Below are 20,107 nucleotides of genomic sequence, written 5' to 3'. Positions count from 1 at the left end.
GATATCAGAGAACCTGTGTAAGTACAGTTTTCTCATTTTGAAAAGTATTTGACTCTTGTCTTAGTGTGTCTTAAAGTATTCTTTTAATTGATGAAGTTCATATTAGAGAAGTTGAAAATTTGTCAGAGATGTGTGGTGATAAATGCTTTGAATTTGTCTCAATAGGAAATCTTTCATTTAGACTCTTCTGTGGCCCCTAAGTAATCCATATTATTATCCCCAGGGTGGACAGTGTCACAGAGGGGAGCCCCCCAGCCCTCGGTGGAGAATTGTCCAGGGACCAGCAGAACGTCACAGATGCGAGCTCCCTAGCCCTCGATGGAGAATTGTCCAGGGACCAGCAGAACGTCACAGAGGCGAGCTCCCCAGCCCTCGGTGGAGAATTGTCCAGGGACCAGCAGAACGTCACAGATGCGAGCTCCCCAGCCCTCAGTGGAGAATTGTCCAGGGACCAGCAGAACGTCACAGAGGCGAGCCCCCCAGCCCTCGGTGGAGAATTGTCCAGGGACCAGCAGAACGTCACAGAGGCGAGCTCCTCAGCCCTCGGTGGAGAATTGTCCAGGGACCAGCAGAACGTCACAGAGGCGAGCTCCCCAGCCCTCGGTGGAGAATTGTCTAGGGACCAGCAGAACATCACAGAGGCGAGCCCCCCAGCCCTCGATGGAGAATTGTCCAGGGACCAGCAGAACATCACAGATGCGAGCCCCCCAGCCCTCGGTGGAGAATTGTCCAGGGACCAGCAGAACATCACAGAGGCGAGCCCCCCAGCCCTCGGTGGAGAATTGTCCAGGGACCAGAAGAACATCACAGAGGCGAGCTCCCCAGCCCTCGATGGAGAATTGTCCAGGGACCAGCAGAACGTCACAGAGGCGAGCCCCCCAGCCCTTGATGGAGAATTGTCCAGGGACCAGAAGAACATCACAGAGGCGAGCCCCCCAGCCCTCGGTGGAGAATTGTCCAGGGACCAGCAGAACGTCACAGAGGCGAGCTCCCCAGCTCACAATGGAGAGTTGTCTAGGGACCAGAAGAACGTCACGGAGGTGAGCCCCCTAGCCTTCGATGGAGAGTTGTCCAGGGATCAGCAGAACGTCACAGAGACGAGCTCCCCAGCCCTCGATGGAGAGTTGTCCAGGGACCAGCAGAACGTCACAGAGGCGAGCTCCCCAGCTCACAATGGAGAGTTGTCTAGGGACCAGAAGAACGTCACGGAGGTGAGCCCCCTAGCCTTCGATGGAGAGTTGTCCAGGGACCAGCAGAACGTCACAGAGGCGAGCCCCCCAGCCCTCGGTGGAGAATTGTCCAGGGACCAGCAGAACATCACAGAGGCGAGCTCCCCAGCTCACAATGGAGAGTTGTCTAGGGACCAGAAGAACGTCACGGAGGTGAGCCCCCTAGCCTTCGATGGAGAGTTGTCCAGGGACCAGCAGAACGCTGCCTTGGGGGAAGAGGAACCTGCAGCTACTGAGAACCCCAAGCAGGACATTAGGGGAGGGAGAGGATCTGAATCAGTGAATAAAACTCCATTTTCTTTATGTGAAGATTCTGAAACTCCATTTGAAGTCCAGGATAAGGGCAACAATGTTCAAATGTGGGCGCTGTGTCAGGAAGCACAGCAGGAGGTGAAGGATTCAAGCCCTCATGCTGAGGCAACTGTGCCGAAGCCCTGGCCTGCAGGCCCGCTGGCGGAAGCGAGCTGCCTGACACACTGTGCTTGCTTCGGGAGAGACTGGAGCCCACAGAGGGAAGGCGTGGCCCCCAGCCCTTCTGGGCCAGTGCCCCTCTGGTTTGGGACACCTACTCTGGATGAGCCATGGCTGGGGATGGGAAGCAACAGGGAAGAGCTGCAGACCTGCCTGATTAAGGAACAGCTGGCTGCGTCAAGTGCAGTGGGCGCTGTGGGGCTCTGCCATGCTGGCTTTCAGGCAGAGTGCCCCTCCTACCCAGCCCCTTTGTGGCCCTGTGATCTCAGAGGCAAAGGCCTGCATACAAGCCATGCGGGCAGCTCCTCGGCCTGCTATGCCTTAGCCACAGATCTCCCCGGCGTTCTGGAAGGGGCAGAGGCACAGGATGTAGATGTGAATTCGCTTTCCTGGGACCTCAAGGAGCTCTTTTTCAGTGAGCAGACAGATCATACCTCATCGAGTTGTTCCTGTGCTACTTCTGAACTTGGAAGGTCACCCTCTTCTTCGGCAGCAGACTCTGACCTGGACGAGGGCAGTTTTCAGGAGCCAGGCATTCTGAGGGATCGAGAGGGGCTGTTACTGCTCACTGGCAGCACCTCTTTAGATCTCAGTGAAGGTGAAACATACTGCCAGAAGTATCTGGGGCATGACCAGGCAGAACCTGCGGAGGCTTCCCTTGTGTCCTCCAAACATGAAGTGAGTGGAAAAGAAAACCAGGGCTGCATCCCCCCCACATTAGAGGCTGGCCTTGGAGGCATACTCCCATCAAAAGAGCCACCTGGGACCTTAGCGCACCTCCAGCTTACCTCCACTCCTGTCAGAGGGGACAGTGCATCGGTGCCCCAGCATAAGATCCAGGAGGGCACCTACGCTGGAAGCTGCTACCACCGTGATGGCTCACGGCTGAGTATGTGCCTGTTGGTCGCTGCCCTCTGGAGAGGTGGGGTTGCTAGTAGGGGGACGGAGCAGGGTGGAAATGCCAGACTCCTACCGGGCCATGCCTTTCCTCCTGGAGCAGTTGGAAGGGGCAGCCTCCAGCTGCCTCTGGCTGGAAACAGAGGTCTGCTATGGCAACTTCTGCAGCTTTCCTTCTCAATCTTGCAGCCCCAACTGGCTGGCAGTGTCTCCAGGCTCTCTGTCAGTCAGTATCCTGGCAAGTGGTTCTGAGCCTGGCTGAGGCTGCGGAGAGGATCGAGGTCTAGTGCTCAGTCTGCGGGCTGCAGGATCAGCAGATCCAGCCTTCTCACCTTCCCACCCCTGCAGGTATGCAATTCCAGGTGAAGCGGGTGCAGCTCCACGGCTCTGCAACTCTGTTCTGCTGTTGGCTTGTCAAAGACCTCCTCCACAGCCACCGGGACTCGGCCACCAAAACACGCCTGCTCCTTGCCAGCCTGCCTGGCTCTGCCCGCTCCATGTCTGAGCTCTTTACCAGCCTACCCTGCTCCGTCCACTCCATGTCTGACCTATCTGGACCTAGCCTGGGCGAGGTTGGTGTTAGGGTCGGCTTGGTCTCAAGTTCAGCTGTACTGTGGAGAAGACTTGTCATGAACCCCTATGTTCTCTCTCTCTCTCTGTTTCCTCTGGGATGGAAAAAGGGTCAATTTATGGCTTTTCAGCATTGCCTTGTTTCCTACATATAAGGCCCCATGAAGGATCCAAATCTGTAGGGAGGGGATGGAAATATGTTTCAACCATGTGCCAGTCTGGTCCTGGCCTAGCTTGACCTCTGGCTACAGGCAGTTTGGGGAGGGCAGTATTGGGCCTGTGCTTCTGCAATTAGGAGAGGCCATGGTTGCCACTGGAGGTCGGGAAGGGGCTCAGGCCCTGCCTGGCATTTGCCACCCCCAATCTGGTACAGCTTCCACAGTCTCTCAGACCTGCCTTTATGTTTGCAGGTACTCAGAACCAAGCCGTGGTTTGAGGAACCCCCCACAGCTAGTGAGCTGGAAGGCCTGGCAGCTTGCGAGGGTGCATACTCCCACAAGTATAGCACCCTGAGCCCTCTGGGCAGTGGGGCCTTTGGCTTCGTGTGGACGGCAGTGGACAAGGAGGAGAACAAGGAGGTGCTGTGTTCGTGGGGAGAAGCTGGGCAGGCAGCACAGAGCACGGCTCCAGATGGCTGTCCCAGGGGCTTGGGTTTGGGGTTCCACTGGGGCAGAAGGAGGCCCTGTCCATAAAGCACTGGCACTGCCTGGCCTCATGTCTCTGTCAGAAGCCGGGGGGCTCTTACAGACTGCATATGATGCTGCAAGCTGCTCCTGAGGCGTGCAGCGGATTTCATGCCTTATTCTGTGGAAGCCCAGGGTTTGTTAGTCCTGCCAAGTTTAGGATCAAACCTGCAAACCTTTCAAGGCCTTTGCTCTCGCTGTCGGCCTCACCCTGGGTTTGCCCTCAGGATTTGATTGTATGTATTTCAGTTTGCTAAAGCTGCCCTAAGGCACTGTACTAGAAATGGGTTGGCTTTTACAATGAGATTCATTAGCTTACAAATTTACAGTTCTAAGGCCATGAAAATGTCCAAATTAAGGCATCAACAGGAAAATTCCTTCTCTTAAGAAAGGCTGCTGGCATGTGGGACACTGTCATCTGAGAAGGCACATGGCCGTGTCTGCTGGTCCCTTGCTCCTGGGTTTTGCTGCTTTCAGCTTCTGATTCCAGTGGCTTCCTCTCCTAACTTCTCTGGGTCCTCTTTTAGCTTCTCGGGGCTTTTTTCTGTGAGCTTCTCTCAATTTCTTTTAAAAGACTCCAGTAAAAGGATCAAGACCCATCTTGAGGCAACTCCTCAACTGAAAAAGTTTCCACCCATAATAGGTCTGAACCCTCTGGGATGGATTAAAAGAACATGGCCTTTTCTGGGCTACATAACAACTCCAAACCAACACACCATCCAGATGTTCAGGCCCCATGGGCACCTGGGTCCCCACCCCCACTTCTCATTTCATGCCCCCCCACTGTCCACTGTACACATCGACATCTCAAGTGCAATGCAAACTCACTTTCAAAACCCAAGTGACAGTTTCCTAAACCCAACTGGGAAAAAAGTCCCCCCTGAACAAACAAGGAAGTCAGCTAACCAGCAGAAGTCCTGGAGGTGCCCTGCACCTTGGAGCATCCACTCCTCCACCCACAGCTTAAGCTGGGAGCTTGTAGACCCTTATGCAAGTTATTGCAATTCAGATCCACAGCCCCCTTGCCCCCTACCCCTACCTCTGGCCTCTCCCCCTTACAAGTTGAAATGGCCCTTCTCATATGGTCCTCTTCCAAATGAGCTTTAGGACTGACTTGTCAAATTCCTCTTCCTAAATTCTGTTGATATTTGCTTTATAGTTGCTTAATATCTGTAATTGGGGGTATAGACAGTGACCATATCGATTTCCCTCCCTCTGGACAGTAGGGTACTGCTGAGGGCCCCGTGGTCACCAGCCCCATCCCTGGGGAAGGTGCTGCCATGTGGAACGGGGCTTTCTCACCCTGCATCTCCTGAATACCCATTGCTGGGTGTGCTCGAGCTCTGCGCAGGACTTTGCACATCTTACGTGTGCAGTAAACTCTTCCCACTCCCAGCAGGTTTTGAGCGGATTCTTTTTGCTCCTCTTGACTAGTATCAGGGCTCTGCTTTCCTATTTCTGCCTGTCCGCTAGCCACTGCCTGCAGGATGGGGTCAGAGAAGAGGTGTGTGCCTGGCCATAGGGTTGTTCTGCCTGCGTCAGTGGCCTGCTTTCACTCTGAGGAATTACGCTTATTGGAGGATGTGCATTTTATTTTAGCTCACCATTTTTTTAGAGAATGAGTATTGAGTTAGGTACGTGTCTTTTTCAGCATCTCTTGAAACGGCCATCTTTGTTCCTTTATTAATAAAATGAAGAATATCAATTGACTTCTGTTCATGGAATTTGCTTCTCTGGACTGTGCTGAGTGGTCTTTTAGGGTGTTGCTGGATTTGGTTTGGGATTTTTTTTCACTGGCATTCGTACTGGAGATTTGTTTTTCCTTATTTTGATATCAGAAATGGGGTGAGGCTGCTGAGTCATTCTGGTGGTTAACCCTGTAAGGCCTGTGCTCTGTGGTCAGCCTGACCCCTTTGTGTCCTCATTCTTTGTGCTTTTATTTCTCTTTTCTTTGTTAGGCTGCCAAAGAACTGCCTGTTTTATACCAGTATTTTGTATCATTTAAAATTTCATTTGATTCTTTTCTGTATCTTTATTTCCTTTCTCATACTCTCTGAGTTTCTTTGCTATTTTTCTAGCTTATTAAATTGAATATATGTATAATATCTAAACAATTAATAATAATGAAAGTGTTTGCGGTATTGAATTTTCTGGGTGCATTTTGGCCCCACCCTATAGGTTTAAATATCCAATGCTCTTGTCAGTGGTTTCTAAACAGTCTGATGTTTAAGTTCCTACATCTTTAATTTACCTGAAATGGAATCTCTTGTTCTTGGTCTAAATCACGTATCTGTAGACTCTGAGGGGTTTCCTTAAACCTGTCTACCTAAAAACCAAGAAGAAAAAAGCTCCAAAGTTCTTCTTTTAGTTTAGAAAGAAATTGCATGAGTTTTTTTTAATTTTTAAATTTTTTTGTATGCTGTATGGTAGGGTCACATTTCATTATTTTTCCATGTGAGTGTCCCATTATTGCAGCACTGTTTGTTGAATTTCTTTTGGTTTGTTTGTTTTTTTTTTTTGCTTGTTTGTGTGTTTTTTGGGAAGTGCATGGACTGGGAATTGAACCTGGGTCTACTGCATGGCAGTCGAGAATTCTACTACTGAACTACCTTTGCACTCCCCGCGTGAGTATTTTTACCTTTCAAAAAACAGAGTTGTCAATTTAAACATTATTACAAGGCCAGCATATCATTAAGTAAAACCATTGTTCTAGTTTGCTAGCTGCTGGAAAGCAATATATTAGAAATGGAATGACTTTGAAAAAGGGAAGTTTAATAAGTTGCTAGTTTATAGTTCTAAGACTGAGAAAATGTCCTCATTAAAGCAAGTCTATAGAAACGTCCAATCTAAGGCATCCAGAAAAAGATACTTTGGTTCAAGAAGGCCAATGAAGTTCAGGGTTTCTTTCTCAAGTGGAAAGGCATATGGCGAACACAGTCAAAGTTTCTTTCTCATCTGGAAAGGCACATGGTGAACACAGTCAAGGTTCCTCCCTCATCTGGGAGGGCACATGGCGAACATGGCGTCATCTGCTAGCTTCTTCTCCTGGCTTCCTGTTTCATGAAGCTCCCTGGGAGACAATTTCCTTCTTCATCTCCAAAGGTCTTTGGCTGGTGGTCTCTGCTTCTTATGGCTTTGTTGTTCTGCTCTCTCAGAATCTCTCTCATTCTCCAAAATGTTTCCTCTTTTATAGGACTTCAGAAACTAATCAAGACCCACCCAAATGGGTGAGGACATGTCATCACCTAATCCAGTTTAACAACCACTCTTGATTAAATCACATCTCCAGGGAGATGATCTGATTACAGGTTCAAACATACAGTATTGAATAGGGATTATTCTACCTTTATGAAATGGGATTTTGATTAAAACATGGCTTTTCTAGGGTACATAAATCCTTTCACACCAGGACAACAGCCAATCAGAAAGGAGATGTTTAAGGCTTATGCTATAGTTCACAGACCACAGCACTGTTCTGGTGATTTAAAAGTCTCCCTTGTACAAGGAGCACTTCTGAGGGCAGTTATTTAACTGCAGAGATCAGAGCCAGGTGTTTTCTAGGGTCTCTGCTGGACAGGGACTAACAGCAGGAGCCAAGGGGCCCTTCTACCCATTATCAGTGATAAGTCATGATGAAGAAGAAGACTGGCTTTTTTTCTTTCTTTCTTTTGCCAATTGTAGAGGAAAATGGGATATTTTCTCCTTACTTTTCAGAATTCTGTGTTCCCATCCATTCAGGATGACCTGCAATTTTAGGCCTCCTTTGGATTTTCACGTGTTAGCACAAAGAAAAAGGCCTGAAAAGTGTACAACTTTTTAAAAAAAATTATTTATTTATTAATTAAAAAAAGTTTAACAGCAAACGAACTAAAACATTAATGTGATCATTCTATTCTACATATATAATCAGTAATTCACAATATCATCATTTAGTTGCATATTCATCATTTCTCAGAACATTTGCATCCATTCAGAAAAAGAAATAAAAAGACAATAGAAAAAGAAATAAAATGAAAACAGAAAAAAAAAAAGATTATACCTACCATACCCCTTACCCCTCGCTCTCACCGATCACTAGCATTTCAAACTAAATTTATTTTAACATTTGTTCCCCCTATTATTTATTTTTATTCCATATGTTCTACTTGTTTGTTGACAAGGTAGATAAAAGGAGCATCAGACACAAGGTTTTCACAATCACACCGTCACACTGTGAGAGCTATATCATTATTCAATCATCTTCAAGAAACATGGCTACTGGAATACAGCTCTACATTTTCAGGCAGTTCCCTCCAGCCTCTCCCTTACATCTTGAATAACAAGGTGATATCTACTCAATGTGTAAGAATAACCTCCAGGATAACCTCTCGACTCTGTTTGGAATCTCTCAGCCATTGACACTTTGTCTCATTTCCCTCTTGCCCCTTTTGGTCAAGAAGGTTTTCTCAATCCCTTGATTCTGAGTTTCAGCTCATTCTCAGGTTTTTCTCAATCCCTTGATGCTGAGTCTCAGCTCATTCTAGGATTTCTGTCCCACGTTGCCAGGAAGGTCCACACCCCTGGGAGTCATGTCCCACGTAGACATGGGGAGGGTGGTGAGATTGCTTGTTGTGTTGGCTGGAGAGAGAGGCCACATCTGAGCAACAAAAGAGGCTCTCTTGGGGGTGACTCTTAGGCCTAAATTTTAAGTAGACTTGACCTATCCTTTGTGGGGTTAAGTTTCATATGAACAAACCCCAAGACTGGGGGCTCAGCCTATAGCTTTGGTTGTCCACACTGTGAGAATATCAAGAATTCAACTTGGGGAAGTTGAATTTCTCCCCGTTCTCACCATTCCCTGAAGGGGGCTTTGCAAATACTTTTCTACTCACTTATCGAATCACTCTGGGATTCATCGGGGCATCACTCTGGGCAGCTATGGGTTTTTATATATGCGATTTATCATGTTGAAGAAGTTACCTTTGATTTGTAACTTTTGACATGTTTTTATCAGAAAAGGATGTTGAATTTTATTGAAGGTTTTTTCAGCATCAATTGATTTTCTTGCATTGAAGTATCCTTGCACTTCTGATATAAACCCCACGTAGTTGTGGTGTATAATTCTTTTAATGTGGTATTGGATTCAATTTGCTAGTATTTTGTTGAGAATTTTTGCATTTATGTTCATTAGGGAGATTAGTTTGTAGTTTTACTTTCTTGTAGCATCTTTACCCAGTTTTGGTATTAAAGTGATGTTAGCTTTATTAAATGAGTTAGGTAGTGTTCCTTTTCCTCAATTTTTTGGAAAAGTTTGAGCAGGATCGGTGTCAGTTCTTTTTGGAGTGTTTATTAAATTCCCCTGTGAAGCCATCTGGCCCATGACTTTTCTTTGTAAGGAGTTTTTGTTGTTGTTCCCATGGGCAGGCACTGGGAATTGAACTCGGGTCTCTGGCATGGCAAGCAAGAACTCTGCCTGGTGAGCCACCATGGTCCGTCCTGTAAGAAGGTTTTTGATGATGGTTTGAATCTCTTTGTTCGTGATTGGCTTGTTGAGATCTCCTATTTCTTCTTGAGTCAGTGTAGCTTGTTTGTGTGTTTCCAGGAGTTTGTCCATTTGATCTTAGTTGTCTAGTTTGTTGGCGTATGGTTTTCACAGTATCCTGTTATGATTTTTTTTTTTATTTCTTCAGTGTCTGTGGTAACGACCTCCCTCTCATTTCTGATTTTGCTTATTTACATCCTCACTCTTTTCTTTGTCAGCTTTGCTAGTGGCCCAACAATTTTATTGATTTTCTCAAAGAACCAACTTTTGACTTTATTGATTCTTTCTATTGTTCTCCGATTCATTGAACTCTGCCTTAATCTTTGTTTTTTCTTTTGTTCTGTTTGCTTTGGGGTTAGTTTGCTGTTCTTTCTCAAGTTCCTCTAGGTGAGCAATTAAGTTCTCAATTTTTGCTCTTTTTTTTTTTTAATATAAGCATTCAGGGCAATAAATTTCCCTCTCAGCACAGACTTTGCTGCATCCCATAAGTTCTGATATTTGTATTCTCATTTTCATTTATCTCCAGATAGTTACTGATTTCTCTAGCAGTTTCTTCTTTGATCCACTCATTGTTGAAGAATGTGTTATTTAATCTCCATATATTTATGAAAGTTCTTGTTCTTTGGTGGTTATTGATTTCCAGCTTCACTCCATTGTTATCAGTGAAGGTGCTTTGAATAATTTCCGTGTTTTTAAGTTTATAAAGACCTGTTTTGTGCCCCAACATATGATTTATCCTAGAAAATGTTCCATGAGTACTAGAGATGAATGTATATCCTGGTGTTTCGGGGAATATATATGTCTGTAAGGTCTAATTCATTTATGAAATTGTTTAAGTTCTCTATTTCCTTGTTGATCCTCTGTCTGGTTTTCTATCTACAGAGGAGAGTGGTGTATTGATGTCTTCTACTATTATTGTTGAAACATCTATTGCTCCCTTCAGTTTTGCCAGTTCTCATGTACTTTGGAGCTCCTTGATTGGGAACATAGACATTTATGATTGTTATTTCTTCTTGATTTATTGTCCCTTTTACTAATATATAATGTCCTTCTTTGTCTCTTATGATGTCTTTACTTTTAAAGTCTATTTTGTCTGATATCAGTATAGCTACTCCTGCTTTCTTTTGGTTACAGCTTACATGGAATGTCTTTTTCCATGCTTTTCACTTTCAGTGGATTTGTATTCTTGTGTCTAAGATGAGTCTCTTATAAGCAGCATATAGCTAAATTATATTTCTTAATGAAGCCCATTAATTTTCAGAGTTATTACTGTAAAGGCATTTCTTGAATCCACCATCTTACCTTTTAGATTTTATTTGTCAGATCTGTATATTCTTTTCTTTCTTTCTCTTTTTATCCTTTAGGTTACCCTTTCTGGTACTCTTCAATTATGTGCCTTCGTCCAGACCTCCCTCTCCTGTCTTTTTTTTTCAGCCAGCAGTACTCCGTTTAGTATTTCATCTAGAGCTGATCTCTTGTTGACATTCTTTCAGTCTTTGTGAAAATTTTAATCTCTCCCTCAGTTTTGAAGGACAAATTTTTAATTTCTCCCTCAGTTCTGAGGTATAGAATTCTTGGCTGGAAGTCTTTCTCTTTCAGGATCTTAAATACATCATACCACTGCCTTCTTGCCTCCATAGTGTCAATTGAGTAGTCCGAATTGAATCTTATGTGGTTTCCTTTGTATGTAGTAGATTTTTTCTTGCCGCTTTCAGGATTTTCTGCGTCTCTTCAACATTTGACAGATTGATTAGTATGTGTCTTGGGAAAGGCCTATGTGGATTTATTCTATTTGGAGTTTGTTGTACATCTTTGATTGCATATTTATGTCTTGGAAAGTTTTTCCCTGTTACGTCCTCCACTATTCTTCCTATCCCTTTTCTCTTCTCCTTCTGCGGTATTGATGATTCTTATATTTGTGTGCTTTGTTTTGTCTATCATTTCCCTGAGATCCAATTTAAATTTTTCTGTCTTTTTTGTCATGTTTGTGTGTTCAGCATCAGTTGTCCTCTCCTTTAGTTTGCTTATTCTTTCTTCTGCCTCTTCATATCTGCTGCTGTGTGTCTCTAGTATAGTTTTTTATTTGGTCTATAGCATCTTTAATCTCTGATACCTCCTATTTTTCTATTTATTCTTTCAAATTCCTCTTTTTTGCTCTTCTAGTGTCTTTTTTTTTTAGTTTCATCAATTTTAAAATTTATTTCTGTTAGAATTTTTAAAATATTTTTATTGACAAAACAACATACAAACACAAACATTCTTAACATACAAACATTCCATACTTGGTGTATAATCAGTGGCTCACAATATCATCACATAGTTGTATATTCATTACCATGATCATTTCTTAGAACATTTGCATCACTCTAGAAAAAAATACAAAAGAAAAAAGAAAAAACTCATACATACCATACCCCTTACTCCTCCCTCTTATTGACCACTAGTATTTCCATCTACCTAATACATTTTAACCTTTGTTCCCCCTATTTTTTTTCTGTACCCTGTACCACTCCCTTTCATTGATCACTAGTATTTCAATCTACTCAATTTATTTTAACATTTGTTCCCCCTATTATTTGTTTATTTTTTAATCCATATTTTTTACTCATCTGTCCATACCATAGACAAAAGGAGCATCAGACACATGGTTTTACAATCACACAGTCACATTGTGCAAGCTATATCATTGTGCAATCACCTTCAAGAAATATGGCTACTGGAACACAGCTCTACATTTTCAGGCATTTCCTCTAGCCACTCTAATACACCTTAAGCTAAAAAGGGGATATCTGTCAAATGTGTAAGAACAACCTCAGGATAACCTCTTGACTCTGTTTGAAATCTCTCAGCCATTGATACTTTATTTTGTCTCATTTTGCTCTTTGCCCTTTTGGTCGAGAAGTTTTTCTCAATCCCTTGATGCTGAGTCCCAGCTCATTCTAGGATTTCTGTCCCACATTGCCAGGGAGGTTTATACCCCTGGGAGTCACATCTCATGTAGAGAAGGGGAGGGCAGTGAGTTTGCTTGCTATGTTGACTGTGAATGAGTGAGAAGGAGAGAGAGAGAGAGAGGCCACATCTGAGCAACAAAAGAGGCTCTCTGGGGGTGACTCTAAGGCATAATTTTAAGTAGGCTTAGTCTATCCTTCGTGGGGATAAGTTTCATATAAACAAACCCTAGGATTGAGAGCTTGGCTTATTGATTTGGTTGTCCCCACTGCTTGTGAGAATATCAGTAATTCTCCAAATGGGGAAGTTGAATTTTCCCCCTTTTTCCCCATTCCCCTAAGGGGACTTTGCAAAAACTTTTTTATTCACTGTTCAAATCACTCTGGTTTCTAGTATCTTCTTGATCTACTTTATGTCATTAGCTTTTCCATTGATTTCATTTAATAAAGTTACTTAAACATCTTTGATTAATTGTTCCCAAGTGTGTGTCTCCCCCTGTGGGGTTTTTTTTTTTTTTTGTATGCTGTATGATGGGCTCATATTTCATTATTTTTCCATGTGAGTATCCTTTTATTGTAGCACCATTTGTTGAATTTTTTTTTGTTTGCTTGTTTTGCTTGTTTGTTTATATTTTGGGGAAGTACGTGGATCAGGAATCAAACCTGGATTTCCCACATGGCCGGCGAGAATTTAACCACTGAACTATCCGTGCACCCCTCCCCTGGTGTTTTAATTTGGTCATTAGACTGGGTTGTCTGCATCTTCATATGGTTAGTGATCTTTTGTTGTGTTTGCAGCATGTAAATATGTTGATAAGGTTACTTTGGATGTTTATTTCCTTCAGTAGTCTAAAGCTTTGTATTTGTGGGACGGGTATGGAGCAGGATGCAGGGCGTGGGGAGGGGCACAACAATGTAGTGACAGGTTGCCATGCAGATATATGCATGGGTTGGAGACTTTATGCTCATACCTGTGAGTATGGGGTGTAAGTCACAGGCTGGTGGATGTGCCATGCAGGGGCTATGGAGGCAAGAAGCAGTTCAGGCAGACCTTGAAGTAAAGTAGCAGGGTGTGGCGTGGGGGACTCAATGGTAGTGCGTGGCAGGAGGCTGTTGGGGGTGCTGAGCAGATGTGCTGGGCTGATATGTGGGAATAATGCAGGTGGATGCGTGAAGCGTGGTTTGTGGGTGTTAGGGTATGGGTACAGGGCACAGAAGTCAGGGCATAGGGAGGTTGGGGCATAGGTGTGTCCCTGCTCAGGAGGAGAGGTCCAGAGGGACTTGGATGTGGACATACGAGTGTACAGGTGTGGGGCACAGGTCACGAGGTTGTGGGATGTGTATTGGGTGGGTGATGACAGGTAGGTAGGGCCCTGGAGCAGGTGCTCAGGTAAGCGGTTGGGTAGGGCAGGGGTGCCTGCTTTTGCAGGGCAGAGGCTATGCAGCACATATGTGCCTGAGAGCACCTGCCAGGTATGGGAGAGGGCACTTGTGCGGTGGGCAGGGGCAAGGATGTGCACGTGTGGGGTAGGGGTGGTGTGGTGCAGGGGTCAAGAGGTTCATGCACGGATATGTGGGTGTCCGGCAGGAAGGATGTGGCTATGTGGGTGTGTGCATCTGGGGGTCAGGGTGCTGGTCTGTGTGGGTCTAGGGGGTGGGGCCTATGTGCACAGAGTTCAGGGACGGTAGGGTGGTATTGTGCTGGTGTGGGCTGGGGGTCAAGTGTGACCTGGATGTGCAGGTCAGTGCTTGCCCAGAACTGAGGGCGTGTGGTGTGAGTGGGCCCTGTGCATGCACACATCTGGTGGGCAGGATCCTGATGTGTACATATGTAGAACTCAGTGGGGGCTGGGCGGGGTTGAGTGGCTGTATGGGCTGGGTATGGGTGTGGCCCAGGTATGAAGGTGAGTGCCTGTAGCCCAGATGCACAGGCGACAGCCTGCAGTGGGCAGAGAGGGATAGAGGGAAGTTGCAGGGCTGGCAGCAGTACATGGGTCTCGGGAGGGGTGGGGTGAAATTGTGTGCTTCTGTGGGAGAGGTGGGTTGGGCTGGGATAGTCTTGCGCGCATGTGCGGGGCAGGAATGTCAGTGGGGATGCGTGGGGAGGGGGTTGGGGCGGGGGGGGGTGCTTGGAATGCAGTGGGAGGGCGGGTGATGGGGTTCAGGTGTGTGGCATGTGGGGAGAATCACGGGGCAGTACGTATGAGGGTAATGTGCTCAAGGAGCTGGCCTTGGCTTACTTCATAGTCCATGTCTCCCTGTGTGTGCACTTCTGAGGGCTCTGGACCTTCATTCTAGGCTCTTTGTACCAACTGGCTGGTCTCCAGTTCTCTGCGTCTCAATTCTTCAGCTTTGCAACCAGGGCCACCCTATATGGAGTAGAAGACCCTCCCAGGTCACCCACACCTTGGAATCTCTCTCCTACTCTTTTTTCTGTCCCTTTCTAGCTGTTCTTTGGAGCAGGGGTGAACTCGACCTATCCTATTCTGCCATCTTCTTGGAAGTCTCCAGCCTCTTTTAAAAGTCCCCTTCTCAAGAAGCCTCATCTGGCCCCAGCCTCTCATGTCGTCCATTCACTGTCCCCTCACACACATGCAACCCTTTCACTCTCTTGGGGAAGCATGAACCTTGCGGGGTGGGGCTGGGGGTGGCCGTCCTGCCCAGTGCCTCACAGTATCAAGACTAGGCCAGTCATGGAGTCTGCTTGCATCCTTCCCATTCGCTCAACGGCTTGACTAGGTGCTCTCCTCACTGGCTCAGAGTGTTCCTTACTTCATGAGGGTTAGCTTTTTGCTATTACATATTTTTTAATGTTTTTTTTTTAATTGTGAAATATATATACAAAAAACCAATAAATTTACAAGTACATTGTAACAATAGTTATAGAACAGATTTTGAAGTTTAATATGGGTTACAGTTCCATGAGTTTTATTTTTTCTTCTAGCTGCTCCAAGACATTGGAGACCAAAAGATATATCAATATAACGATTTAGCATCTGTACTCGTTTGTAACATTCTATCTTCTCCGTCATACTCCTTCTCTTTAAATAACATATATACATAAAAGCAATAAATTTCAAAGCACAGCACTACAATTACTTGTAGAATGGATTTCAGAGTTTGGTATGGGTTACAGTTCCACAATTTTAGGTTTTTACTACTAGCTGCTCTAAGACACTGGAGGCTAAAAGAAATATCAATATAATGATTCAGCAATCATACTCATTTGTTAAGCTCTACCTTCTCTGTATAACTCCACCATCACCTTTGATCTTTCTTCCACTCTCAAGGGGTATTTGGTCTGTGCCCATTCTAACTTTTTCATGTTGGAACAGCTGTCAGTAATATGAGATAAGGAGATGGAACTAGTTGATGTTCTGGAGAGACTGGCCCCTCTGCATTTCAGGACTTATCTGGTTCAGGGACCCATTTGGAGGTTGGAGGTTTTGGAGGGTTATCCTCGTGCATGGAACCTTTGTAGAATCTTACTCTATTCCATTTTTAATGGACTCTTGTTAATGTGTAGTGACACTCTTTTTCATATATTTATTTGAGTCGTTCCATCTTGCTGAGCTCTTTGATAAATTCTGAGAATCATTGTTGAATATCATATCTATAAGAATCTTTTCTAGATCTCATACCTCTCATTTTATCTTCTTGGCCAGAACCCAGGAATTTTGTTGAAAACTCAGGGTGCTGGGGGTCTCCCTGTCTTCTTCCCACTTTAAGAGGGTGTCATGCAGTGGGATGCTTGTAGAAAGTTTGTGATAAATATTCTTTATTGGATTTTTTAAAAGGCCTTTTTCCTGCCTTAGGGAGAATGCCTTCAGCTGCAAATGGCAGTGAAGTCCGACTCCAGGGGTTCATGATGTTTTGCACGTTTCTGCTCACAGAATGGGAAGGCTCTTGTGGTCAGTGGTAGAGCCTGACAGGGCCACCCTGCATGGACCTCCTATTCTGGCCTCAGGACACAGTCGCCTCTTGGCTCGCTGAGGCTGCTCCCGCGCACGTCTTCCTGCTTCTCTCTTGTTTCCTTCATGAGCTCTGTCTCCTGAGGGTCACTCCCTCGGGGTGTTCCACTGAGAGTTCCACCTCAGCTGTTTGGTTCTAGCTTGTCTTTCTGTACTGGAGAACAAGAAACCAGAAGCAACTGTGGGCTGCCTCAGTGTTTGCCCAGCCTCTGTTCTGGGCAGCTGCCCTCTGCAAGGTTGCTCTGGGGCTTCCCACCTGGCTTAGGTGGTTATGCCAAGGCCAACTTTCCTCTTTGTGCACCTGTCTTTTCATTTGGTTTTCAAGAGGTTCTAGTCCCTTTGCTCTTTAACCCACTGACCATGCTCCGTGGCACTTCTCCCACTTCTCCCCGGCGCTGTTCGTGCCAGCTCCAGCCTGGGCAGGCTGAGCACCAGGAAGCCCATACCTGTTATGCTGCTGCCGTGGGCCCTGGGCAACTCTGAGCAGGGGGTACATCCTGTCCACTAAAATCTCTAGGGACTGCTCTTGCCCTGCACGGCTGCTGCTCCTCAGCCCCACTCCATCTTTCTGTTCCTGTCCACCTTACAGCATGCGCAAGAGTCACTTGGCATATCTGGTCAACTGCTGATATCCTTCCCTCTTACCTCACGCTGAGGACTTGTTTTTGTTCTGTCCCTGGATTTGACAGGGTGGGGGGAGGAGCAGTAAGTGCAGAAGCTCTATCTGCCATCAGTAATAGGCACCAATTTTAATAGGATACTTGGAGAATAGTGTTAGCTCATTCCCCTGTTTTCCTTGTAGGTTGTGGTGAAGTTTATTAAGAAGGAGAAGATTTTGGAGGATTGTTGGATTGAGGATCCCAAACTTGGAAAAGTTACTTTAGAGATTGCAATCCTGTCCAGGATGGAGCACGCCAATATCATCAAGGTGGGAAATGATTTGTCATTTAGCCCTAACATGGCTCATAAAAGTATGGCTGGAATTTGTTGACTTGAACTTATCTTGGCAGAGTTGAACTTGACTTTGTCTTTTTCCAGGTAGTAGATGTATTTGAAAATCAAGGGTTCTTTCAGCTCGTCATGGAAAAGCACGGCTCCGGACTGGACCTCTTTGCATTCATTGACTGCCACCCCAGCCTGGATGAGCCTCTGGCGAGCTACATCTTCCGACAAGTGAGAGCCGGCCAGAGCCATGCCGGGATGGACTTGGGCATTCTTGGTGCCTAGGTCTGCAAGGATGGGCGCTTTTCCCTGTGAGCTGGATCTCACCTTCAGTTTTTGGATTTTATGGATGGAGATGTATATTCAAAGAGAATTCTGTGGTTGATGTAGAGAAAGTGAATTGGGGAAATAAGAGTTGGATATCATCGTGTAATGATTAGTAGAGTATGTTTCAGAATCCAGATTTCTTTTTCTATCTCCAGTATTGACACCAACCACAAAAATTAACATCAGAGCTGTTCTATTGTGTGCAGAGCCCTGTGCATTTGATCTGGATCCTTGTTCCTTTACCAGTGTGGGATCTCGGGAAATCATTGCTTTCCTGGACCTCAGCTTTCAACTCTGTGGAGTAGGGACAATTGTACCTTCATTACAGGGCTGCTTAGTTAATTTGGGAGTCTCTCAGGCTAGCTCAGCGTCTGCACCCCAGTAGGTGCTCAGACAGTGGGAGCGATTCCCTAGATTAAGTATTCAGTGAAGATAAAAATTCTTGACTCTCATTTTACAGTTAGAATTTATTTGGGTCTATTTCATAGTCTACATATTGCTCTCAGTTGATTTATTTTATTGGAATATGGTAGTGGTCAGCAAAATAGGAAGGCACCCTAGGATGAGAGAAATGGGACAAGAACTCTTGCTCTGCATTTTATGGAGATGGTGGTGGTCCATCCTAATTTAGTTGGTTCTTAGCTCCCTGGAAAGAATGGGAAAATATCAGCAAGGGGCTGTATGAACACTTCACAGATTTATTCTTTCTTGTTTTGTTTTGATTTGCTTTAACTTTTTATTTTGAAAGTTTTAAACTTACAGGACAGTTACAAAGATAATACAGACTCCATCTGAAGAACTCCAAGATACTCCCCAAATCACTCAGATCTGCCAATTTTTTTTTTATACTTTTACTGAGAAATCTATACACATACGTTCCACACATGATGTACAATCAGTGGCTCACAAATCATCACATAGCTGTGTATTCATGACCATGATCATTTTTTGGAACATTTGTATTACTCCAGAAAAAGAAGTGAAAAGAAAAAAAGAAAAACTCATACACCCCATACCCCTTACTTCTCCCTTTCATTGACCACTAGTATTTCCATCTACCCAATTTATTTTACCTTTTGTCACCACTATTATTTATTTTCTTATCTATATATTTTTTCTCATCTGTTCATACCCTGGATGAAAGCAGCATCAAGATCTGCCAATTTTAACAAATTTGCCACATGTGCCATATCATTCCATCAGTCCATACATTTATCTATCTTTCTATTCATTTTCTGATAACTTGAGTGAATATTGTCCACATCATGCTCCTTGAACACTTAATGCTGCCATGTAAATTTCCTAAGGACTAGGATATTCACTTATGTAACCATCTTTAGAATAAAGTTTACACTCAATATTCCAATTTTTTCATATGTTCTAATAATGTCCCTTTGAGCTTTTTCACCTTGCTTGTTAGATCTCATCAAGGATCATGTATTGCATTTAATTATCATGTATCTTTAGTTGCCCTTCCTTCCTCCCTTCCTCCTTTCCTCCCTTCCTCCCATCCTTCTTTTTTTTTTTTTTTAACTTGGTAGCTTTATTCTTCATTTAAATGAGGTATAGCTGGATATGTGTACTAATGCTGAAAATAAAAGCATAAATATCGGGAAGACCATGGGTGGCTCAGCAGGCAGAGTTCTCACCTGTCGTGCCGGAGACCTGGGTTCAATTCCCAGTGCCTGCCCATGCAAAAAAAAAAAAAAAAAATATATATATATATATATATATATACACACACACACATCATAGCTTTAAAAAGAAAAGCATAAACACAAGTATTTGGCTATACATTGAAAGTTAAATTAAAAAATTATAGGGTTTATGCTTTCTGTTGAATCTAAATCAATACTTACAGATATTTCTGGTATTAAGGTGATTTTACCTCCTTGTATTTTAAAAAAATATATTTTTATTGTGAAATTTTCACACCCTTCCTTCCTTTCTTTTTTTTCTTAATTTTAAAATTCTTTTAAAAATACCAAAAAACCCCCACAAAACACAAACGTTCTAACTTTTGATCTTTCCGTTCTACATACATAATCAGTAATTCACAATTTCATCACATAGTTGCATATTCATCATCATGATCATTTCTTGGAACATTTGCATCTATTCAGAAAAAGAAATAAAAAGAAAACAAAAAAATTTATACATACCATAACCCCTCCCCCTCCCCCTCACTGATCACCAGCATTTCAATCTGAATTTATTTTAACATTTGTTCCCCCTATTATTTATTTTTTTCTGTATGTTTTACTCGTCTGTTGACAAGGTAGATTAAAGGTGCATCAGACACAAGGTTTTCACAATCACACAGTCACACTGTGAAAGCTGTATCATTATACAGTCATCTTCAAGAAACATCTTCCTTCCTTTCTTAAATTGTGGGAACCTATATATGGCACATGCTTTCCCATTTCACCCCTTCCTGAGCACGCAACGTTGGGATTCAGTGGGATTACATTCATAACGTTGCGGTACCTTCACTATCCTCCATTTCTAGAACTTTCTCATCTCCTCCAACAGAAACCCTACCCCCATC

The 20,107-nt window shown here is 44.3% G+C and overlaps 1 protein-coding gene and 1 long non-coding RNA gene across 9 annotated transcripts in view; one reads left to right on the top strand and one right to left on the bottom strand.

Annotated features, from left to right (window-relative positions):
* LOC143677411 (uncharacterized) overlaps positions 1-20,107 on the bottom strand; it is a 60,082-nt gene that overhangs the window by 12,773 nt on the left and 27,202 nt on the right. The window lies entirely within an intron of this gene.
* The window catches only part of PASK (PAS domain containing serine/threonine kinase), a 68,719-nt gene that overhangs the window by 26,681 nt on the left and 21,931 nt on the right, over positions 1-20,107 (top strand). For 7 of the 8 annotated variants that reach the window (XM_077153316.1, XM_077153315.1, XM_077153320.1 and 4 more), the window contains 5 exons: positions 224-2,589; positions 2,946-3,169; positions 3,578-3,745; positions 17,093-17,218; positions 17,329-17,463. In XM_077153316.1, the coding sequence (XP_077009431.1) occupies positions 224-2,589; positions 2,946-3,169; positions 3,578-3,745; positions 17,093-17,218; positions 17,329-17,463 (3,019 nt within the window). The remainder of the gene's footprint in view (positions 1-223; positions 2,590-2,945; positions 3,170-3,577; positions 3,746-17,092; positions 17,219-17,328; positions 17,464-20,107) is intronic. The other variant, XM_077153318.1, reaches the window with a different exon arrangement.

Source organism: Tamandua tetradactyla, chromosome 3 (assembly GCF_023851605.1).
Source record: "Tamandua tetradactyla isolate mTamTet1 chromosome 3, mTamTet1.pri, whole genome shotgun sequence".
Classification (NCBI taxonomy): domain Eukaryota; kingdom Metazoa; phylum Chordata; class Mammalia; order Pilosa; family Myrmecophagidae; genus Tamandua; species Tamandua tetradactyla.
Note: the sequence above shows the minus strand (reverse complement) of the source record. Positions and strands in the feature narration are given on the sequence as shown.